Source organism: Erpetoichthys calabaricus, chromosome 2, assembly GCF_900747795.2.
Source record: "Erpetoichthys calabaricus chromosome 2, fErpCal1.3, whole genome shotgun sequence".
Lineage (NCBI taxonomy): Eukaryota > Metazoa > Chordata > Cladistia > Polypteriformes > Polypteridae > Erpetoichthys > Erpetoichthys calabaricus.
The window spans coordinates 329,274,945-329,294,444 of NC_041395.2; the positions used below are offsets into that span (position 1 = coordinate 329,274,945).

At 44.2% G+C, this 19,500-nt stretch overlaps 1 protein-coding gene across 3 annotated transcripts in view; it reads right to left on the reverse strand.

Moving 5' to 3' along the window:
* osbpl5 (oxysterol binding protein-like 5) overlaps nt 1–19,500 on the reverse strand; it is a 277,145-nt gene that overhangs the window by 120,062 nt on the left and 137,583 nt on the right. For all 3 annotated transcript variants that reach the window (XM_051923425.1, XM_051923426.1, XM_051923427.1), the window contains exon 5: nt 3,540–3,620. In XM_051923425.1, coding sequence (XP_051779385.1) covers nt 3,540–3,620 — 81 coding nt within the window. The remainder of the gene's footprint in view (nt 1–3,539; nt 3,621–19,500) is intronic.

A 19,500-nucleotide genomic window follows, 5' to 3' on the forward strand; every position in this document is an offset into this window, starting at 1 on the left:
TGCACCTAAAATCTGGAATAGCCTGCCAGTAGGAATTCGCCAGGCTAATACAGTGGAGCACTTTAAAAAAACTACTGAAAACACATTACTTTAACATGGCCTTCTCATAACTTCACTGTAATTTAATCCTGACACTCTGTATATCCAATTCATTATAATAACTATTCATTCAAAATTTGTACTAACCCCTACTCTCTCTTCTGTTTTCTTTTCCGGTGTCCTATTGGTGGTGGCTTGTGCCACCACCATCTACCCAAAGCACCATGATGTTCCAACAATGATGGATGGATTAAAAGCCAGAAGTCTGTATAACCATCAGCATCAAGTGACTCCGTGAGAACCCTAACTACAAAGAGGACTATTTCATTTATGTTAGGTAGAATGCCCAAAGGGGACTGGGCGGTCTCGTGGCCTGGAACCCCTACAGATTTTATTTTTTTCTCCAGCCTTCTGGAGTTTTTTTTTGTTTTTTCTGTCCACCCTGGCCATCGGACCTTACTCCTTTCTATGTTAACTAATGTTGTCTTATTTTAATTTCTTATTTGTCTTTTATTCTTCTTTTCTTCGTTATGTAAAGCACTTTGAGCTACTTTTTGTATGAAAATGTGCTATATAAATAAATGTTGTTGTTGTTGTTGTTGTTGTTGTTATATGCTAAGAGTTTGACATTTTCCCCTACCCTAACCAGCGTCTATCAGTAAACACCTTGTCTTATATGATAACATACAGAGATCCCACCCTCACCCTCTCAGTTAAGGGAAAATACTTTACGGCAAGATTTCGTTAATGTTATTCTAATATAAGTCTGCTGGTCTCCCATCAGCGCCTTTGCTCAACTCCTGTTGATTTATTTAGTAAGTGGTTTTAAGACACAGTGGGTCAGTTTTAGTTGTGTTTGCATATAATGCGCGAAGCACCGATTACGAAAGTCCTGTCTGTTCATCACAACTTGGCTCCCCATGGACCAGTTTTGTTGCAATATGGCTCGCTTATTCTTCAAAGAACTGTGTCAAGTCAGTTCAGTTTTCATTCAGATATCTTGGAAAGAATGTGCTGCACAAAGTTTAAAATTTAAAAGTCTCCCATTGAAAAGCATCGCTGAATTTACAAACTCGTCCATCTTAAAATGAAGAAAGGTTTAGTGCAACTTCAACTAGGAATTAGTTTGTGGTTTGCAAAGCCACATTCTCTTTCCTTGTATGCCACTAATTATAATAATATGTATTACCCATAATACGTAGGTTAAAGGGAGGCTCCTTCTCCTGCCTGTTCCTTTACTCTGTCGAATAGCCAGAGGTTTTATAGATAAAGCAGGGAGAGAGGGGAGGAAGCGCTAAACTGAAGCAGTGTATCTGACCACAGAGTGCTAAGTGTATGCGATCTGAGGCATTTTGGCTAAGTCAACACAATAAAGAATATGAAGGGGAGAACAGGGTCACCATAGGACCCTACATGACAAAACAGGCAGTGTGATGTCACATCCCAGTAAGGGAATGAAAAAGAAGCTAAATAAAGTAAAAAAAAAAAACAAACTTTCACTTGTATGCAATTTTGGTTTCAAAATGGAAGGCTGACAATAACTATGTATCGTATTATTATAATTCATCTTTTCTCAGTTCCTGGTCAAACTTTTGAAGAGAATGGTGAAACTAGGAATTTGAAATGTGTATATTTCAGCTTCATCCTTGAGGCTGTCATCTTCGCTTGACTTCACAAATGTACATCTGGTTTGCATTTCCTTTTGCTCTGAAGTTTTTCCTCAAATGGCCTCCTTTTTAATTTTGCTGCACTTTTTTTCCCCCTAAAATAAAGAAGATGATTGACTATGACTCCTACAGAAGCATTCACTCCCCTTGGAAGTTTTCACATTTTATTATTATATAAGAACTCCTCCAAATTTAACCCAAGCTTTCCCTAAATGGTCACCCATGCAAGTACTAACCGGGCTTGAACTTGCTTAGCTTAGCTTCAGAAGCATACGCAGGTGGTATGGTATGGTCTGGTCTGGTCTAGTATGACGTGGTACAGTATGGTGTAATATGGTATGTTATGGTGGAAAGCCCACTGAACCTTCTTCCTTGTGACTTGAGAGTGTCCCATGTGCCTTCTGGCAAACTCCAGCCAAGATTTCTCTTATAAAGCTACAACAGTTGTTGTCTTCTCAGTCTCTCCATTCTGATCCCACTGTAGCTTGCGACTCCTTCAGAGTTCTCAAAGGTCTCTTTTTGGCCTCCCTCACTCGCCCAGTTTAGTTTTTGTGGACGGCTTGCTCTAGCACAATTTCCAGCCGTGTCATACTAATTCCATGTCTCCATGACTGCTTTAACTGGATATTGTGGGACTTGGATGTTTTCTCGTCTTGTGCTTTTTCATGGAGTTGCTTGGAGTGTTCTTTTGTCGTCATGGTGTGGGTGAGTCCATCATATTTACTCATCACAAGTTGGCCCTTCCACATTCAGGTGCATTTACAATTAAGTGAAACCCATTGAACTAATCACGTGACATCTAAAGCCAATCAGCAGCACCAGTGAGGATTTAGGGGTGTCATGTGAATTCTTATGTAATCACTTATTTTGTGTTTTATATGTTTTGGACCACCAGGGGACGTTCCACTCCCCAAACCCCGACACAGACAGGCTGAGACACAAGGCTTTCCAGATAGCACCCCTTTATTTAACTGGGGAAGCGTTTTTCTTTTGCTCCCCACTACACAGCACAGTGCAAAGCACCAAATAACACACAGTCCTTTCCTCTTTCTCTCTCTTTCTGTGTCATCTCCACTCCTCCTCCTCACAGTCCTTTGTTCTCCACCTCCCGACTCTGGGTCCCTGACTAGTGGTGAGGCGGCTCCTTTTATAGCACACCCAGAAGTGTTCCAGGTGCTTCTCAACCTTCTTCTGGCTGCCCAGAAGAGGTTCCTCCAAGGACTCGGCTGCACCTGCAGCACCCCCTGGTGGCACCTAAAGAGCTCAACAGGGCTGCTCCAAACTACAACTCCCAACATGCCCTGTGGGGTTCCGTGGTGCTTTATAAATCCACGGGGGCTGCCCTCTAGTGTCTTAGAGATGATAGTGACTCCAACATGGTCTCTCCCTCGGCCCTTCCACCCATCCGGGTAATGGCCCTGGCCATCTGTCACAATGTGCAACTCACTTAGACCACTTGGTAGTGATCTCTTTTCACTTTCAAATTCAAGAGCCTTATTTTCCGTTGATCAGTGTCAAGAAATCCAAATTCAGTGCACTGGGATTCAATTTTATAAAAGAATAAAATGTGAAAACTTCCAAGGTGTGTGGGGGGGTACTTTTTATAGGCTCTGTGAGTTTCTCTAAATGTCTCTGCAAGAGGTGCATGATACCACAGTGCAGAGCCAGTCAAGTCATTTTCTAACCCGCTTAGTCCTGAAGGGGGTCGCGGGGGGTTGGTCTGCTGGAGCCTATCCCAGCTAGCTTAGGGCTCAAGGCAGGAACAAACATTGGATGGAGTCCCACGTTCTAACATACCGGAACACCTCCAGCCCGACATGAACAGCATCTCACCTTAAGAGATTCTTTCTTGGCCAGCTTGTCCATCGGTGAGGTGCACTCCTTCTCATGGCCATTCAGCAGCTTGGACTCCGTCTGTAATGAAGAATGCACAGAAAAGAAATGAGGACACACCAAAGCCTTAACTGTCCACAGCTCAAACGAGCCCCAGTTACAACCTCAGAGATCGACCTGACGTCAGCTCAAAGTTCACAGAGACCCTTAACTCTGCTGACCCCACTTGAAATCTCTATTCCAAGCCTCAAACTGACCTCAATTCAACCTTTAGGCCACAGACGAAAGTGACGTCAATTAAAACTGACCTCTGCTCAAAGCTCACAGTGACCTTACATTACCTGACCACAGTTCAAAACTGGGCCCAGTTAAAACCTCAGACATTCTCTGGCAAGTCCCAAGGTTATGCAGTTGGCAGCTTTAACTGGACACATTAGCGGGGCTCTGGACATATTAACTGGACACACTCAGCTGCACTTGGGTCCTAATCTGGAATCCTGAGGTGGTTTGTCGTGTGGTGGGTTTGCAGCAACATGTTGTATCAGTTAACCTTAACCTTTTCACCCTCAGACACCTGTAATGGTCATTCACTCTCACTGGCAGATCCCCTTTTCAATATTTCAGGTTACAAGTCCGCCCCAGCAATAAGGCAAGATCAATGTGAATTTAGATCCTGTGTTGGCTGGGATTGGCTGCAGCAGACCCCCGTGACCCTGTAATTAGGATATAGCGGGTTGGATAATGGATGGATGGATAACCTCCAGCATGGAGTACCATTGTGAAGTTAGTCCCAGTAGTGTTTCCCTTCTTGACCACTAGGGGACACTACTGTCACGGCAGGGTGTAGGCTAGCAACCTAATGGCTGATTGAGCCCACCTTGTAGGCTAAGCCATCAAAAGCAGTTTATACCTTTTTTTTGGTGTAAATATGTTTTATCTAACTGCCTTACCTTAACCTTTCTTATTTCTATTTGTCTGTTTTATTTCATTCTCTCTGTTACCTGTTATTAGATGCAACTGAGAAGGCAAATTTCATGTTTTCTTGTGTAAACATGACTAAATAAAGAAACCTAAACCTAAACCTAAACCTACCTCAGCATCGCGCCATGCCAACACTAGATGGCGCTGTTTGGAGCCAGCCAGTTGAGAAAAAAACATAAAATACAAGCAGATCAATAGACAGATCAATAAGGCAAGATCAATATGAATTTAGCTCTAATAACCTGAAGCACGGCATGACCGTTACAAAGTTACTCTCGGTAGTGTTACCCTTCTTGATCACTAGGGGACGCTACTATCACGGCAGGGTGTGTCAATTAAGACCCTTAGGCTAGTACCCTAATGGCTGATTTATACTACTGCGCTGAGCCCACTCTGGAGGCTACACTGTCACCTTCGCACCACACTGCAGGCACATGGCTGAACACTAGATGGCGCTGTTTGGAACAAGAAAATCTTAGCACGTGGTGCCAGCCAGTTGAGAAAAAAAAACAGAAAATGCAGTTTTTGCCCTTCAGGATCACAACTTTTTTTCCCCATAGTCGAGCATATTAGCCCCTCACTTTTTAATACATTTGCTGTCTTCCATACTGATATTTCATGCCACACATTGGCCCCCATCTTGTTGTCTTTGTAGTGTTGTGATGAGGTATCATATGAATGGGCACATTTTCTAACTGCTTTAGCAAGTCTTTCCTCGATCTGCTCCATGTTTACTTCAGACTGGCGGAAGATGAATGGAAAACGAGTTTCAGGAACTATGCAGGTACCAGACATCACACGTGTACACCCTGGGATTCTACACATTCATGTTCATATTTTGGGACTAAGCACGGTGTGACCGTTGCAAAGTTACTCTCGGTAGTGTGACCCTTCTTGACCACCAGGGATTGCTGCTGTCACAGCAGGGTGTGTCAATTAAGACCCTTAGGCTAGTCACGTAATGGCTGATTTATACTTCTGCGTCAAGTCTGCCCTGTAGGCTAAGCCATCGAAAGCAGTTTATACTTCAGCGTTGTGCTGCATTGCAGGCACATGGCTGAACACTAGATGGCGATGTTTGGGACAAGAAAAGCTTAGCCTGTGGTGGCAGCCAGGAGAGAAAAAACAGAAAATACAGGCAGTTATTGCCCTCCAGGGTCACCACTCCTTCTTGCTACACATTTTCATCCATAATTGAAAATATTTGTCCCTCCCAGTTCATCTCATCTCATCTTGGGGCAGTTGAACTAAGTCTCACCTTTACGTATATTCTTAGGTCGACTGATAGAAAGTCGGCCCTCCATTTCCACATCCACAAAATGAACTAACTGCAGACTGAAAATATTCAAGAAAAAAAAAATCCCAGTAAGTTCCAAAAAGGAAAACTTGAATTTTCTGCGCACATAGCACTACGCTGAATCCACGTTGAGTGGAGTGCTGTGGAGACATTCCCTGATGTATCGGCCATGTTGCAGGTCCACAGTCTCACTCCAGCGCTTGTTATTTTGTACTTTAAATATTCTGCGTTTTGTCGTGTCATTTACTAACCCACCTAATCCAGACCAGGGTCTCAAGGGTGTGTATGGAGGGAGGGGGGTGGAGCCTATCACAGCTGGCATAGGGTGCAAGGCGGGAGCAAACCCAGGACAGGGTCGCAAGTCCATCATTGGGTGAACAAATGCACACAGACACACACCAAACACACACACACACACACTGGGGCCAATTTAACGTCATTGGTTTCCTCCGGGTACTCCGGTTTCCTCCCCACAGTCCAACGACATGCCGGTTAGGTGCATTGGTGATCCTAAATTGTCCCTAGTGTGTGCTGGGTGTGTGTGTGTGTGTGTGCGCCCTGCAGTGGGCTGGCGTCCTGCCCGGGGTTTGTTTCCTGCCTTGTGCCCTGTGTTGGCTGGGATTGGCTCCAGCAGACCCCCATGACCCTGTAGTTAGGATATAGCGGGTTGGATAATGGATAGATGGATGGTTCTCCTAACCTGCTTGTCTTTGGACAGTGGGAGGAAACTGGAGCACCTGAAGGACATGGGGAGAACATGCAAACTCCATGAAGGGCAGGACCCGGGATGCAAACCCTGGCCCCCTTACTGCGAGGCAGCAGCCCTACCATTGCGCCACTTTTTTTATTCTTTGCATTTCTCTTTCAAGATATTAAATGATTAATGGGAAAATGTTGAAAGAAAGAAAATGTAATGTTGGCACTGACCTGTAGTTAGGCTACAATGGCTGCATCCACACTAAACACCTACAATTGTGAATTTCCCCTTGGGATTAATAAAGTATCTATCTATCTATCTATCTATCTATCTATCTATCTATCTATCTATCTATCTATCTATCTATCTATCTATCTATCTATCTATCTATCTATCTATCTATCGACAAGTGTTTTCTTGATATTATTCACTAAACAATATAGTATAACAACTAATTATATACCATTTACTGTACATTGCATTAGGCATTCTAAGTAATCCAGAGATAATTTAAAGTATACAGGAGGACGTGCGTAGGTTGTATGCATTTCCTATAAGGTGTTGTCGCACACGTGCTCATGGAAGGCAGCTAAAGGGCTCAAATGAGCGCAATTCCATGCCGGACCAGGGGGTGGCGGACTGCATTAACCCTTTCCCTCTCCTGCAGACCAGTTACGGGAAATTCCGCCTGGCCCCGATGACATCACTTCCGGCTCTGGGCCAGATGACGTCGCTTTCCATCCCCGATGACGGTACTTCAGACCTCCGATGGCGTCACTTCCAATTTCGGCCCCAAATGACCTCATTTCCTCTTCCCGACTTCAAAACTGCCATTTTGTCTCACATAAATCAGTTCTGTCTTGGAAAGATTTTCACTGCCTGCTTCAAACCAAGATTTCATTATGCAGGACGGCTACCCCAGACCTTTTTGTGGCGTTTGTCCTTTCTTTGACAGTGTGTAAAAGATGAAAAAGACAACGTCAAAGATTTAGGGCACCTTGCTGTCAACCCTGTATAACTGAGAAAGGTCAAAAATCTAAATAAACGTGTTGTAATAAGGCGCTATATTGCGCTGACCCGGCACAGACTGACGCAGAGGCACGTGTAAAATCAACAAGACTTTTTATTTTTCTCTTCAGCCGTGGGGCACACCTTTCCCATGTCCCACAGGCCCAACACAGTCCCAAAGCAGTTCAACACAATCAAACCAATCCTTCCTCTGGCACCACCACTCCTCCCAGGCAACCTCGTCCTCTTCCTCCCGATTTTGGCTAATGAGTGGTGGCTGCTGGCCCTTTTTATAGCCCACTTGGAAGTGCTCCAGGTGCTTGATCACCTGTTGCTAACTGCACTTCCAGGCAGGGCTGTAGAGATGTCCACAAAGGCTCCGGGATCCATGCAGCACCCCCTGGTGGCCACCTTAGATCCCCACAGGGTTGTGGAGAACTCCATCTCCCATGGAGCCCTACGGGAAACTGAGGCACCAACGTCACCCAGGGAGGCTGCCACCAAGCGTCCCAGGGGAGGTACTGAGGAGCCCATGGCTGCTCTTCCCCCGGAACATATGCAGCAGGGGCATCCCGGCCGGGCCCGTTACAGCGTGTAAGAGTGCAAACGAGGCATTTTCTGACTTTCCTCTCAGGTTGACTATCCAAGATGGCGCCTCTTCTGAATTTTCAGGCATTCTAAGAGGAAGAGGCGGGTCCATGTGGACGGACCCACCTCTTCCTCCCAGAATCTTCCTTTCAGCAGAGGGAGGAGGAGACAAGAGTTTGTTATTATACATCACCCAAGCCTTTAAGCCGTTACTCATGTGCACGTGCGTGACAGGTGACCTGAGCATCTGTGGAGTTTGGTATGCACAGGGGGGCTGCTGGAAACAAATCCCCCCATAGATACCGAGGGATGACTATAAACACTTAAAGAAGACTCTCTTTATTTAGGAATATCTTTCTACACATCTGCATGCTGTCACATACGTGCACTTGGAAGACAACTTAAAGGCTTATCTGATTGGTATTCCACCTTGAGTTGACGCTGTTGCCTAATTCTTCTGCTCCTGTCTCCCCCACAGACCAGAAGACTGGGAGTGACATCGCTTCCAGGTACTGTCCCTTGGCCCTGTCCCTTCTAGTCTGGCTTCTTCTGGCCATTTTTGTGATTTGACTCCAGTCTGTAAAGACCACTATTGCATTAAAAACTGATTTTGCCCATTTTTTCCATCAATTATATGGGGTTCACCTTCAAGATGCCCCATATCTTTATGTTATCTTGTCTCCTGTTTTACAATACATGCAGTATATTTTAAATTATAAATATCCCCTTGAGATTAATAAAGATGATCAAATCTAATGTTGCAGAGGGACCGAGCTGGGAAAGATGTGCAGAAGGTTAGGGTGATAAAGGATAAAGATGGAAATGTACTCACAAGCGAGGAGAGTGTGTTGAGCAGATGGAAAGAGTACTTTGAGAGGCTGATGAATGAAGAGAACGAGAGAGAGAAGAGGTTGGATGATGTGGAGACCGTGAATCAGGAAGTGCAATGGATTAGCAAGGAGGAAGTAAGAACAGCTATGAAGAGGATGAAAAATGGAAAGGCCGTTGGTCCAGATGACATACCTATGGAAGAATGGAGGTCTTTAGAAGAGATGGCAGTGGAGTTTTTAACCAGATTGTTTAATGGAATCTTGGAAGAGAGAAGATGCCTGAGGAGTGGAGAAGAAATGTACTGGTGCCGATATTTAAGAATAAGGGGGATGTGCAGGACTGTAGTAACTACAGGGGGATAAAATTGATGAGCCACAGCATGAGGGTATGGGAAAGAGTAGCAGAAGCTCGGTTAAGAAGTGAGGTGATGATTAGTGAGCAGCAGTATGGGTTTCATGCCAAGAAAGAGCACCACAGATGTGATGTTTGCTCTGAGGATGTTGATGGCGAAGAATAGAGAAGGCCTGAAGGAGTTGCATTGCGTCTTTGTGGACCTGGAGAAAGCATATGACAGGGTGCATCGAGAGGAGCTGTGGTATTGTATGAGGAAGTCGGGAGTGGCAGAGAAGTACGTAAGAGTTGTACAGTAATCCCTCGCTATATCGCACTTCGCGGCTTCACTCCATCGCGGATTTTATATGTAAGCATATTTAAATATATATCGTGGATTTTTCGCTGCTTCGCGGGTTTCTGCGGACAATGGGTCTTTTAATTTCTGGTACATGCTTCCTCAGTTGGTTTGCCCAGTTGATTTCATACAAGGGACGCTATTGGCAGATGGCTGAGAAGCTACCCAACTTACTTTTCTTTCTCTCTCTCTTGCGCTGACTTTCTCTGATCCTGACGTAGGGGGATTGAGCAGGGGGGCTGTTCGCACACCTAGACGATACGGACGCTTGTCTAAAAATGCTGAAAGATTATCTTCACGTTGGCTACCTTCTGTGCAGCTGCTTCGTGAAGTGACATGCTGCACGGTGCTTCGCATACTTAAAAGCTCGAAGGGCACGTATTGATTTTTTTATCTCTCTCTCTCTCTCTCTCTCTGCTCCTGACGGAGGGGGTGTGAGCTGCCGCCTTCAACAGCTTTGTGCCGCGGTGCTTCGCATACTTAAAAGCCAAACAGCCCTATTGATTTGTTTGCTAGAGATTGTTTTCTCTGTCTTTATGACAGTCTCTGCTCCTGATGTGCACTCCTTTGAAGAGGAAGATATGTTTGCATTCTTTTAATTGTGAGACTGAACTGTCATCTCTGTCTTGTCATGGAGCACAGTTTAAACTTTTGAAAAAGAGACAAATGTTTGCTTGCAGTGTTTGAATAACGTTCCTGTCTCTCTACAACCTCCTGTGTTTCTGCGCAAATCTGTGACCCAAGCATGACAATATAAAAATAACCATATAAACATATGGTTTCTACTTCGCGGATTTTCTTATTTCGCGGGTGGCTCTGGAACGCAACCCCTGCGATGGAGGAGGGATTACTGTACAGGATATGTACGAAGGAAGTGAGACAGTGGTGAGGTCTGACGGATGCATTCAACGTGGAGTTGGGATTATATCAGGGATCAGCTCTGAGCCCTTTCTTATTTGCAATGGTGATGGACAGGTTGACAGATGAGATTAGACAGGAGTCCCTGTGGACTATGATGTTTGCTGATGACATTGTGATCTGTAGCGATAGTAGGGAGCAGGTTGAGGAGACCCTGGAGAGGTGGAGATATGCTCTAGAGAGGAGAGGAATGAAGGTCAGTAGGAACAAGACAGAACACATGTGTGTGAATGAGAGGGAGGTCAGTGGAATGGTGAGGATGCAGGGAGTAGAGTTGGCGAAGGTGGATGAGTTTACATACATGGGATCAACAGAACTGAGTAATGGTTTTTGTGGAAGAGAAGTGAAAAGAGAGTGCAGGCAGGGTGGAATGGGTGGAGAAGAGTGTCAGGAGTGATTTGTGACAGACGAGTATCAGCACGAGTGAAAGGGAAGGTCTACAGGACGGTAGTGAGACCAGCTATGTTATATGGGCTGGAGACGGTGGCTGGGTATATTGGCAGAAGGATGGTAGGGATAGAGCTGCCAGGTGTCACAAACTCCACTCTGAGTCATAACAAGGTTTGGGGCAGCCACCCGTATATTTGGTATCCTGGCTGCAAAGTTGCAAAAATGTAAACAGCACTGATGTCCACAAAACCGAGTCCAAAACAGAACTAAGGGAATAGGAAAAAGGTGGAGGCTTTTAAAGGGGAAGACAGGAAGTGAGGTCAAAGGGGTCAGGCTCACAAGGGTCTTCAGCCATAGGCTCAAGCTGGGACGTGACATCACAGGGGCTGGAGCCAGCAAGGTCTTCCTCCATAGGCTTGGACCCGGAAGTGACATCAAGAGGGCCAGGTGGAATCTCCCGTGAATGGTCTGCAGGAAAGGGAGAAAAAGAGTCAATGCACTCTGCCACATCCTGGTCTGAATCGGAACTGCCCTCATTCAAGCCCTTTAGCTGCCTCCCATGCACACGTGTGTGACACAGGCAAGAGGAAAAGAGGAAGGCCTAAGAGGAGGTGGTGGTTGTGACAGAGCAAGATGCAGAGGACAGGAAGATATGAAAGCAGATGATCCTCGGTGGCCACCCCTAATGGGAGCAGCCGAAAGACGAAGAAGAATCAAATCTAATCTGCTACACACATCAATGGTATACTTATGGGGAAGTAAAAAAAAAATTGTTTTCTGCATTATTGAAAATCCCATTAATGGCTCTTATGTTTCAAAGTCTCTTCTTAAAGGCCACCAGCCTGCCCAGCCCAATTTAAGGACCTCTTTTTCACTCACACACTCACACACACACACACACATTATTAAAAGGCTACCCACCATTCCTGAGGATTTTCTGAATTCTGCATCCACTTGGGCTCGTTCATCACAGCCTGGCCAAACACGTGGGTGCCCGCTCTCTAAGCTACCTGCTTGTGAGCCTTCAGGTATGATGCCATGCGCCGCTCCTGCTCCCCTGTTCAGTTCAGCTGAAGTAAGTCCTGCAGCAGAACACATCCAGTGCGCTCCGACTGACTCATTCTGTTAAATCTATTTCTGTCTGTTCTACCCACCACTTGGTGCCTGTCACTGGTTGTCGGCTAATTGTGAAGCTCGGCCACAGTCTGCAGCAGAAAGTTTAAATCAAAATGATTACACACTTCAGGGAAGCAAAGGAGACGAGGCGCTCTGTGATGAAGGAAGATGCTGATGATGATTGTTTGCACACGGCGCAGAAAACAGATGGGACCAGAGGAAAAAAAATGGTGATGGGTGTGCTGTGTGAAAGGCGCTATATGAAATAAAGACCGGTCAAGTGAGTTGTGTTGGAGCTGACCCATGCTATTCTTTTCATAATATGTTTATTATTTACGGATCTTAATGATTTACTTGATGACTTGTGGCTTGTCCTGGGTTCACTTCCCAGGTCCTCCCTGCGTGGAGTTTGCATGTTCTCTCCGTGTCTGCGTGGGTTTCCTCCCACAGTCCAAAGACTGTCAGCTAGGTTAGGTGCATTGGCGATTCTAAATTGTTCCTAGTGTGTGCTTGGTGTGTGTGCCCTGCGGTGGGCTGGCCCCCTACCTGGGATTTGTTTCCTGCCTTGTGCCCTGTGTTGGGTGGGATTGGCTCCAGCAGACCCCCGTGACCCTGTAATTAGGAAATAGCGGGTTGGATGATGACAGACTGACTTGTGGCTTGTTGTCCTTAGTTGACCTGAGCTCTTTTTGAAGCCTTCCACTTTGTTAAATCTTCTCAGAATTTAGTAGCAAATATGTTTAGGTATTTCTTTAGGTATTTATATATTATGATTTTTTTACTTTCTTTTTCTTTTTCTATACTGTCAGCGAGGGCGGCACGGTGGCGCAGTGGGTAGCGCTGCTGCCTCGCAGTTGGGAGACCTGGGGACCCGGGTTCGCTTCCCGGGTCCTTCCTGCGTGGAGTTTGCATGTTCTCCCCGTGTCTGCGTGGGTTTCCTCCGGGCGCTCCGGTTTCCTCCCACAGTCCAAAGACATGCAGGTTAGGTGGATTGGCGATTCTAAATTGGCCCTAGTGTGTGCTTGGTGTGTGGGTGTGTTTGTGTGTGTCCTGCGGTGGGTTGGCACCCTGCCCTGGATTGTTCCCTGCCTTGTGCCCTGTGTTGGCTGGGATTGGCTCCAGCGGACCCCCGTGACCCTGTGTTCGGATTCAGCGGGTTGGAAAATGGATGGATGGATGGATGGATACTGTCAGCGAATATATTCAATTCTGTGAGTCTATGATCATTAAGAAAAAATCTGTCAAGGCGTACCCAAACAGTAAGCCATGGATCACTACAGAGGTTAAAGCATTACTATTGCAAAAGCAACATGCACATCAAGAAAATAAGTTAGAAGATAAGCGAATTTTACAGCAAAGGATTAACAGGTTAATTAAACAAAATAAAAAGATGTATGGGGAAAAAATCAAGAGGTGGTTCAATGATAACAATCCAAAGCAGGTCTGGAAGGGACTAAAAACAATTACAGGACTGGGCCCTAAAACGAATGTGGATTTTCCAGCTGACAACGACCACAAACTTTTAGCTGATGAACTGAGTAACTTTTATGCCAGATTTGAAACAAGTCATTTCAGCACCCAAAATACAGAAATAAAGGAAATGCTTTATAAAAACATCAGGTATTCTGCTGTGATGGGGTTCAGTTTAACTGAAGTGGAAAAAGGCTTGCGGCAGGTCAAAACAAACAGTGCAGTGGGACCAGACGGCATATCAGGTCGGCTCTTAAAGTCTCGCTCTAAGCAGCTCTCCCCAGTTTTTCATTTGCTTTTTAACTGGTCTCTGACCTGTGGTATTGTACCAAATCTATGGAAACAATCAATCATTACTCCTGTATCTAAGGTTTCTAGGCCAAGCTGTTTAAATGATTACAGACCAGTGGCACTTACATCTATTCCAATGAAATGCTTTGAACACTTGGTGAAAAACATTTTAATGACAGAGACAAAGTCTTTTCAAGACAACAATCAATTTGCTTATTGTGCAAACAGAAGTGTGGAAGATGCTCTGCTTGTTATCTTACATCAAATCTTTACCTTTCTTGATCAGCCTGGTTCATATGTCAGAACACTATTTTTGGATTTTTCTTCAGCGTTCAATACCATACAGCCTCATATACTGATCGGGAAATTAAACAGTATGAATGTAAACCCATTTATCATACTATGGATTCAGAACTTTCTCTTAAATCGTTCACAGACAGTTAAAGTTCAGGACACGTTTTCAAAAGCTCTTCATTCAAACACAGGAAGTCCACAGGGGTGTGTGTCTTATCACCATTACTGTTTACTCTGTACACCAGTGACCTGAGACAGAACAGTGACCACTGCTCCATTATTAAGTGTGCGGATGACACCATGATCATAGGACGTATATCTGGGGAGGATGAAAGCCACCATCTAAATCAAGTGGACTGTATGGTAAACTGGTGCAATAAAAACTCTCTCACTCTGAATGTAAAAAAGACCAAAGAAATGATATTTGATTTTAAGAGACAGAAATCTGTATGTTCACCTATTGTAGTTCTGGGAGAGGAGGTAGAAATAGTGAATGAATATAAATACGTAGGAACTTACCTAGATAACAATCTGAACTGGAATACAAATACAAAAAAATTATTTTCTAAATGCAACCAGCGCTTATTTCTCCTCCATAAACTCAAACTATTTAAAGTAGACAAGGACCTCATGTTGTCCTTCTATCGTAGTATGATCCAGTCTGTGATCACTTTCAGTTTCATTGCCTGGTTTAATAGTCTGACAAACCAAAACTCAAAAAAGCTCCAGCAGATTACGAAGTATGCAGCTAAAGTTATTGGGGCTGATGTAGATGATTTGACTAGTGTGTTTGTCAGAGGGCAATGCTAAAGAAACTGGAAATCATCTCAACTGATGACAGACATCCATTACATGTAGAACTAAACTTCAGTAAATCAGGAAGGATAGTTGCTTTGAAAACCCACACAAATCGCTCCAGAAACTCCTTTCTTCCTAGTGCCATACGACTTTTCAATAAGAAATATTGGAGATAAGGTTTTTATATATATCCTGTAACCTTTTTTTTTTTTTGGTATAAATATGTTTTATCTAACTGCCTTACCTTAACCTTTCTTATTTCTATTTGTCTGTTTTATTTCATTCTTTCTGTTACCTGTTATTAGATGCAACTGAGAAGGCAAATTTCATGTTTTCCTGTGTAAACATGACTAAATAAAGAAACCTAAACCTTTTGTGTTTAATTGTACGGCACACCAGTGTGTTATACTTTTTTTAACTTTTAGATTTATGACCTCGGTTTAATGTCTCATTCGAAGGACGCTGCCATATTAACAGCACAGTGTTCCTGTCACTGCACTGGGGAATTGGGTTCCACACTCAGACCACAGGGTAAGCGCCCCCTGCTGGCCTCACCAACGCCTCTTCTAGCAGCAACCCCAGCTTTTTCCTAGATGGTCTCCCATCCTAGCACTGGCCAGGCCTGAACATGCTTAGCTTCAGGTGGATGACCTCTTCTCAAGTGAATGTGGTATGGTACGTAATGGTATGTAACAGTACAGTATGGCATGGTATGGAATGGTACAGTTTAGTATGGTACAGCATGGTATGGTACAATATGGTATAGTACAGTATGGTGTGGTATGGTACAATACAGTACAGTATGGTAATGAATGGTACAGTATAGTATGGCATAATATGATATGGTGCAGTATGGTGTGGTGTGGTATGGTATAGCATGGTATGGTATGTTATGCCACAGTACAGTATGGTATGGTATGGTACAGTATGGTACAATACAGTACGGTATGGTAATGAATGGTATATTGTATGGTATGGTGTGGTAATGTATGGTATGTCACAGTACGGTGTGGTGTGGTACAATATGGTATGGTATGGTATACAGCATGGTATGGTACAATATGGTATAGTATGGTGTGGTATGGAATGGCACAGTATGGTGTGGTATGGTACAATGCAGTACGGTATGGTAATGAATGGTACAGTATGGCATAATATGATATGGTGCAGTATGGTGTGGAATGGAATGGTACAGTATGGTGTGGTATGGTATGGTATAGCATGGCATGGTGTGGAATGCCACAGTACAGTATGGTATGGTATGGAATGGTACAGTATGGTACAATACAGTACGGTATGGTAATGAATGGTACGACATGGTATATTGTATGGTATGGTGTGGTAATGTATGGTATGTCACAGTACGGTGTGGTGTGGTATGGTACAGTATGGTATGGTATACAGCATGGTATGGTACAATATGGTATAGTATGGTGTGGTATGGAATGGTACAGTATGGTGTGATATGGTACAATGCAGTACGGTATGGTATCGAACGGCACAGTATGGTGTGGTATGGTATGGTATAGCATGGTATGGTGTGGTATGCCACAGTACAGTATGGTATGGTACAGTATGGTGTTGTATGGAATATTACAGTATGGTATGATATGGTACATTAAAGTACAGTATGGTAATAAATGGTACAGTACAGTATAGTACTGTATATGGTATGATATGGTGTGGTATGATATAGGATGATTTGGTGCAGTATGGTATAGCATGGTATGGTATGGTATGGTATGCATGGTATGTATGGTATGTATGTGGTGTGGTATGGTACAGTATGGTATGTTATAGTATGGTATAGTTTGGTATGGTATAATATGAAACACTATGTGGCATGGAATGGATAGATAGATAGATAGATAGATAGATAGATAGATAGATAGATAGATAGATAGATAGATACTTTATTAATCCCAATGGGAAATTCACAATGGTGAATGGTACAGTATGGTATGGTATTATGTATTATGTTACAGTATAGTATAGTTTGGTATGGTATAATATGAAACAGTATGGTGTGTTACGGCATGGTGCAGTACAGCACAGTATGTTATGGAATGGCACAGTATGGTATAATAAGGTACAGTACAGTATAGTACGGTATGGTGCAGTGGTATAGCATCTTTTACATACTGATCCTTACCTCTAATTGCTCTCCAGATAAATTCTTTAAATGTGTCCTACCAGACCTCATTCAGGGTCACACACATAGAGTCAGTGGTGGGCACTGCCCTTGTAACTCCAGGTGAACACCCTGGGATAAAGCTGGATAAGGTGAGTTTGCTTTCATTGATGTAATTGCACTTATGGGTCTTTATTTTATAAAGCACCTTTTATGTTTCGTCTCTTGCATCATCAGTGCGGCTAACTAACTAAATCTTGGCAGGAACACCAGCACATGGCCACATTCTAATGAAATCCACACCGAAGTGGTTTATCATTTGCTGCCATGTTAGGTGAACTAAAACGCATGGATTACTGCTCCGGCTGTTCTTCATGGACACACTTGGGTGCCACTGCTCAACCTGAGAAAGACTCACTGTGACAGTTCCATTTTAGAGATGATGTCACTTCTGCCACTGCCATGGATAAGTGGGCCATGTTTTGGGCCTCGTGTCTATAGTGGATTTATTTATAGCCGAGGAGCAGCAGGGCTCATTATGATAAGTGGCTGTTATTTGACTTAATGTTTCCTGTTTAGTTAACTGCTACTGCGTTACTAAATCTGGGTGGCGCCAGGGCTGCGCTCATCTCATCTGCTCAGCCATAATGTCTGCTGATAAATGCGTCTTTGTTCCTGTGCTCCACAGCACACATTTATAGGGGATGTTCAATCAAATGGGGTCAAAGTGCCATAGGGGAACCATTTTGGGTTGATGAAGAACCACACACATGAAGGTTCCAGAAAGAACTGTGTTTAGATCCATAACAGGTCCTATAAATATAGTAAGCATGAATAGAAGAGGTTTGTTAGATATCCTGCAGCATATAATAACATTAGCTAAGTTCAGATTTTCATGATCAGCTTGTATCCTGCATTTTCTGAAAGTTTTCCCACGTTCATGTAGGGTTGCCATATTGGACTAGCTGCCTCCTCCATCCTTGCCTACTCTACACTTCCTTGCCTGATACCCCTTTCTCCCTTAGACCACCCCCTTCACAGAGTCCATCCACTTTCTCTTTGGTCAACGTCTTCTCCGTCCCGACACCTCCATATCCGGGATTCTTCCCCCTACGTTGTTTACCTCTCCTCTCACGTCATGTCCACTCCACTTTCAGCTTCTTTCCTGTATTTTCCGTATTTCTCCAACTTGAACTGTCCCTCTTCTCTCATTCCGGATCTTATCAAGCTTTGTTACTCCACACTCATCTCAATATCATCACTTCAGCGCCACCCCGCTTCCTTTTCATGCACCTTTGTAACTGCTCAGGTTTCTGATCCGTGCAACAGTGCTGGTCTGACCACCTTTGTATACACGGCCCCCTTCACTTTTTCGGTCACGTAGCCTTTTTCCAGTTTTTCCATTGGTTCATTTCTAAATCCTGCTCGCCATCTTCTGTTATTGTTGATCGGAGGTATTTGAACTTTTCCACCCTTTCAAGCATTCCCGTCTGCTAGCTAACTTCTCCGTCTCGTTCTTGTGCAGGTAAGTCTTAGACATTCTGTCTTTTCCTACTGATCTTAGGGTCTCTATCCTCCACAGCTCTTTGCCCGTCCTCCAGCTTCCTTTCCACATTATTCTTAGAGGTGCCATCCTCTAAACCAGTGGTTCCCAAACTCGGTCCCCTCGGACCCCCTGTGGCTGCAGGTTTTTGTTCCCACCAGATTCACAATCGGTGATAATAATCAATAACAACTGATCTCATTTAATTAGCTGGTCTTTTTTAGTCTTCTCTTATTATGCATGCAGGAAAACACAACAGTATGGCTTTTACATTTATTAGGCATTTAAAAATATTCTATTTTTTTCTAAAGCTCTAAATGCTTAACTCTCTTTTGTTGGTTTCCTATTATTTTTACCTTTTCCTGTGTAGTTTGCTCCCTTCATTTAACCCTAATAGTGACAATTAACAACCAGCATAGTAGACACCCAAGATGATGAAAGCAGCGACGACTTCAGTGTCAGACCTGCTAATTAGTAAATAATCAATTAAATAATCAGAACACCTGGAAAAGCAGAATGAAAATTAGGATGAAAATACCGTTAACGATTTAAAAAAAAAAAAATCCAACATATTCCCCATGGGCGGCACGGTGGCGCAGTGGGTAGTGCTGCTGCCTCGCAGTTGGGAGACCTGGGGACCTGGGTTCGGTTCCCGGGTCCTCCCTGCGTGGAGTTTGCATGTTCTCCCCGTGTCTGCGTGGGTTTCCTCCGGGCGCTCCGGTTTCCTCCCACAGTCCAAAGACATGCAGGTTAGGTGGATTGGCGATTCTAAATTGGCCCTGGTGTGTGCTTGGTGTGTGGGTGTGTTTGTGTGTGTCCTGCGGTGGGCTGGCACCCTGCCCGGGATTGTTTCCTGCCTTGTGCCCTGTGTTGGCTGGGATTGGATCCAGCGGACCCCCGTGACCCTGTGTTCGGATTCA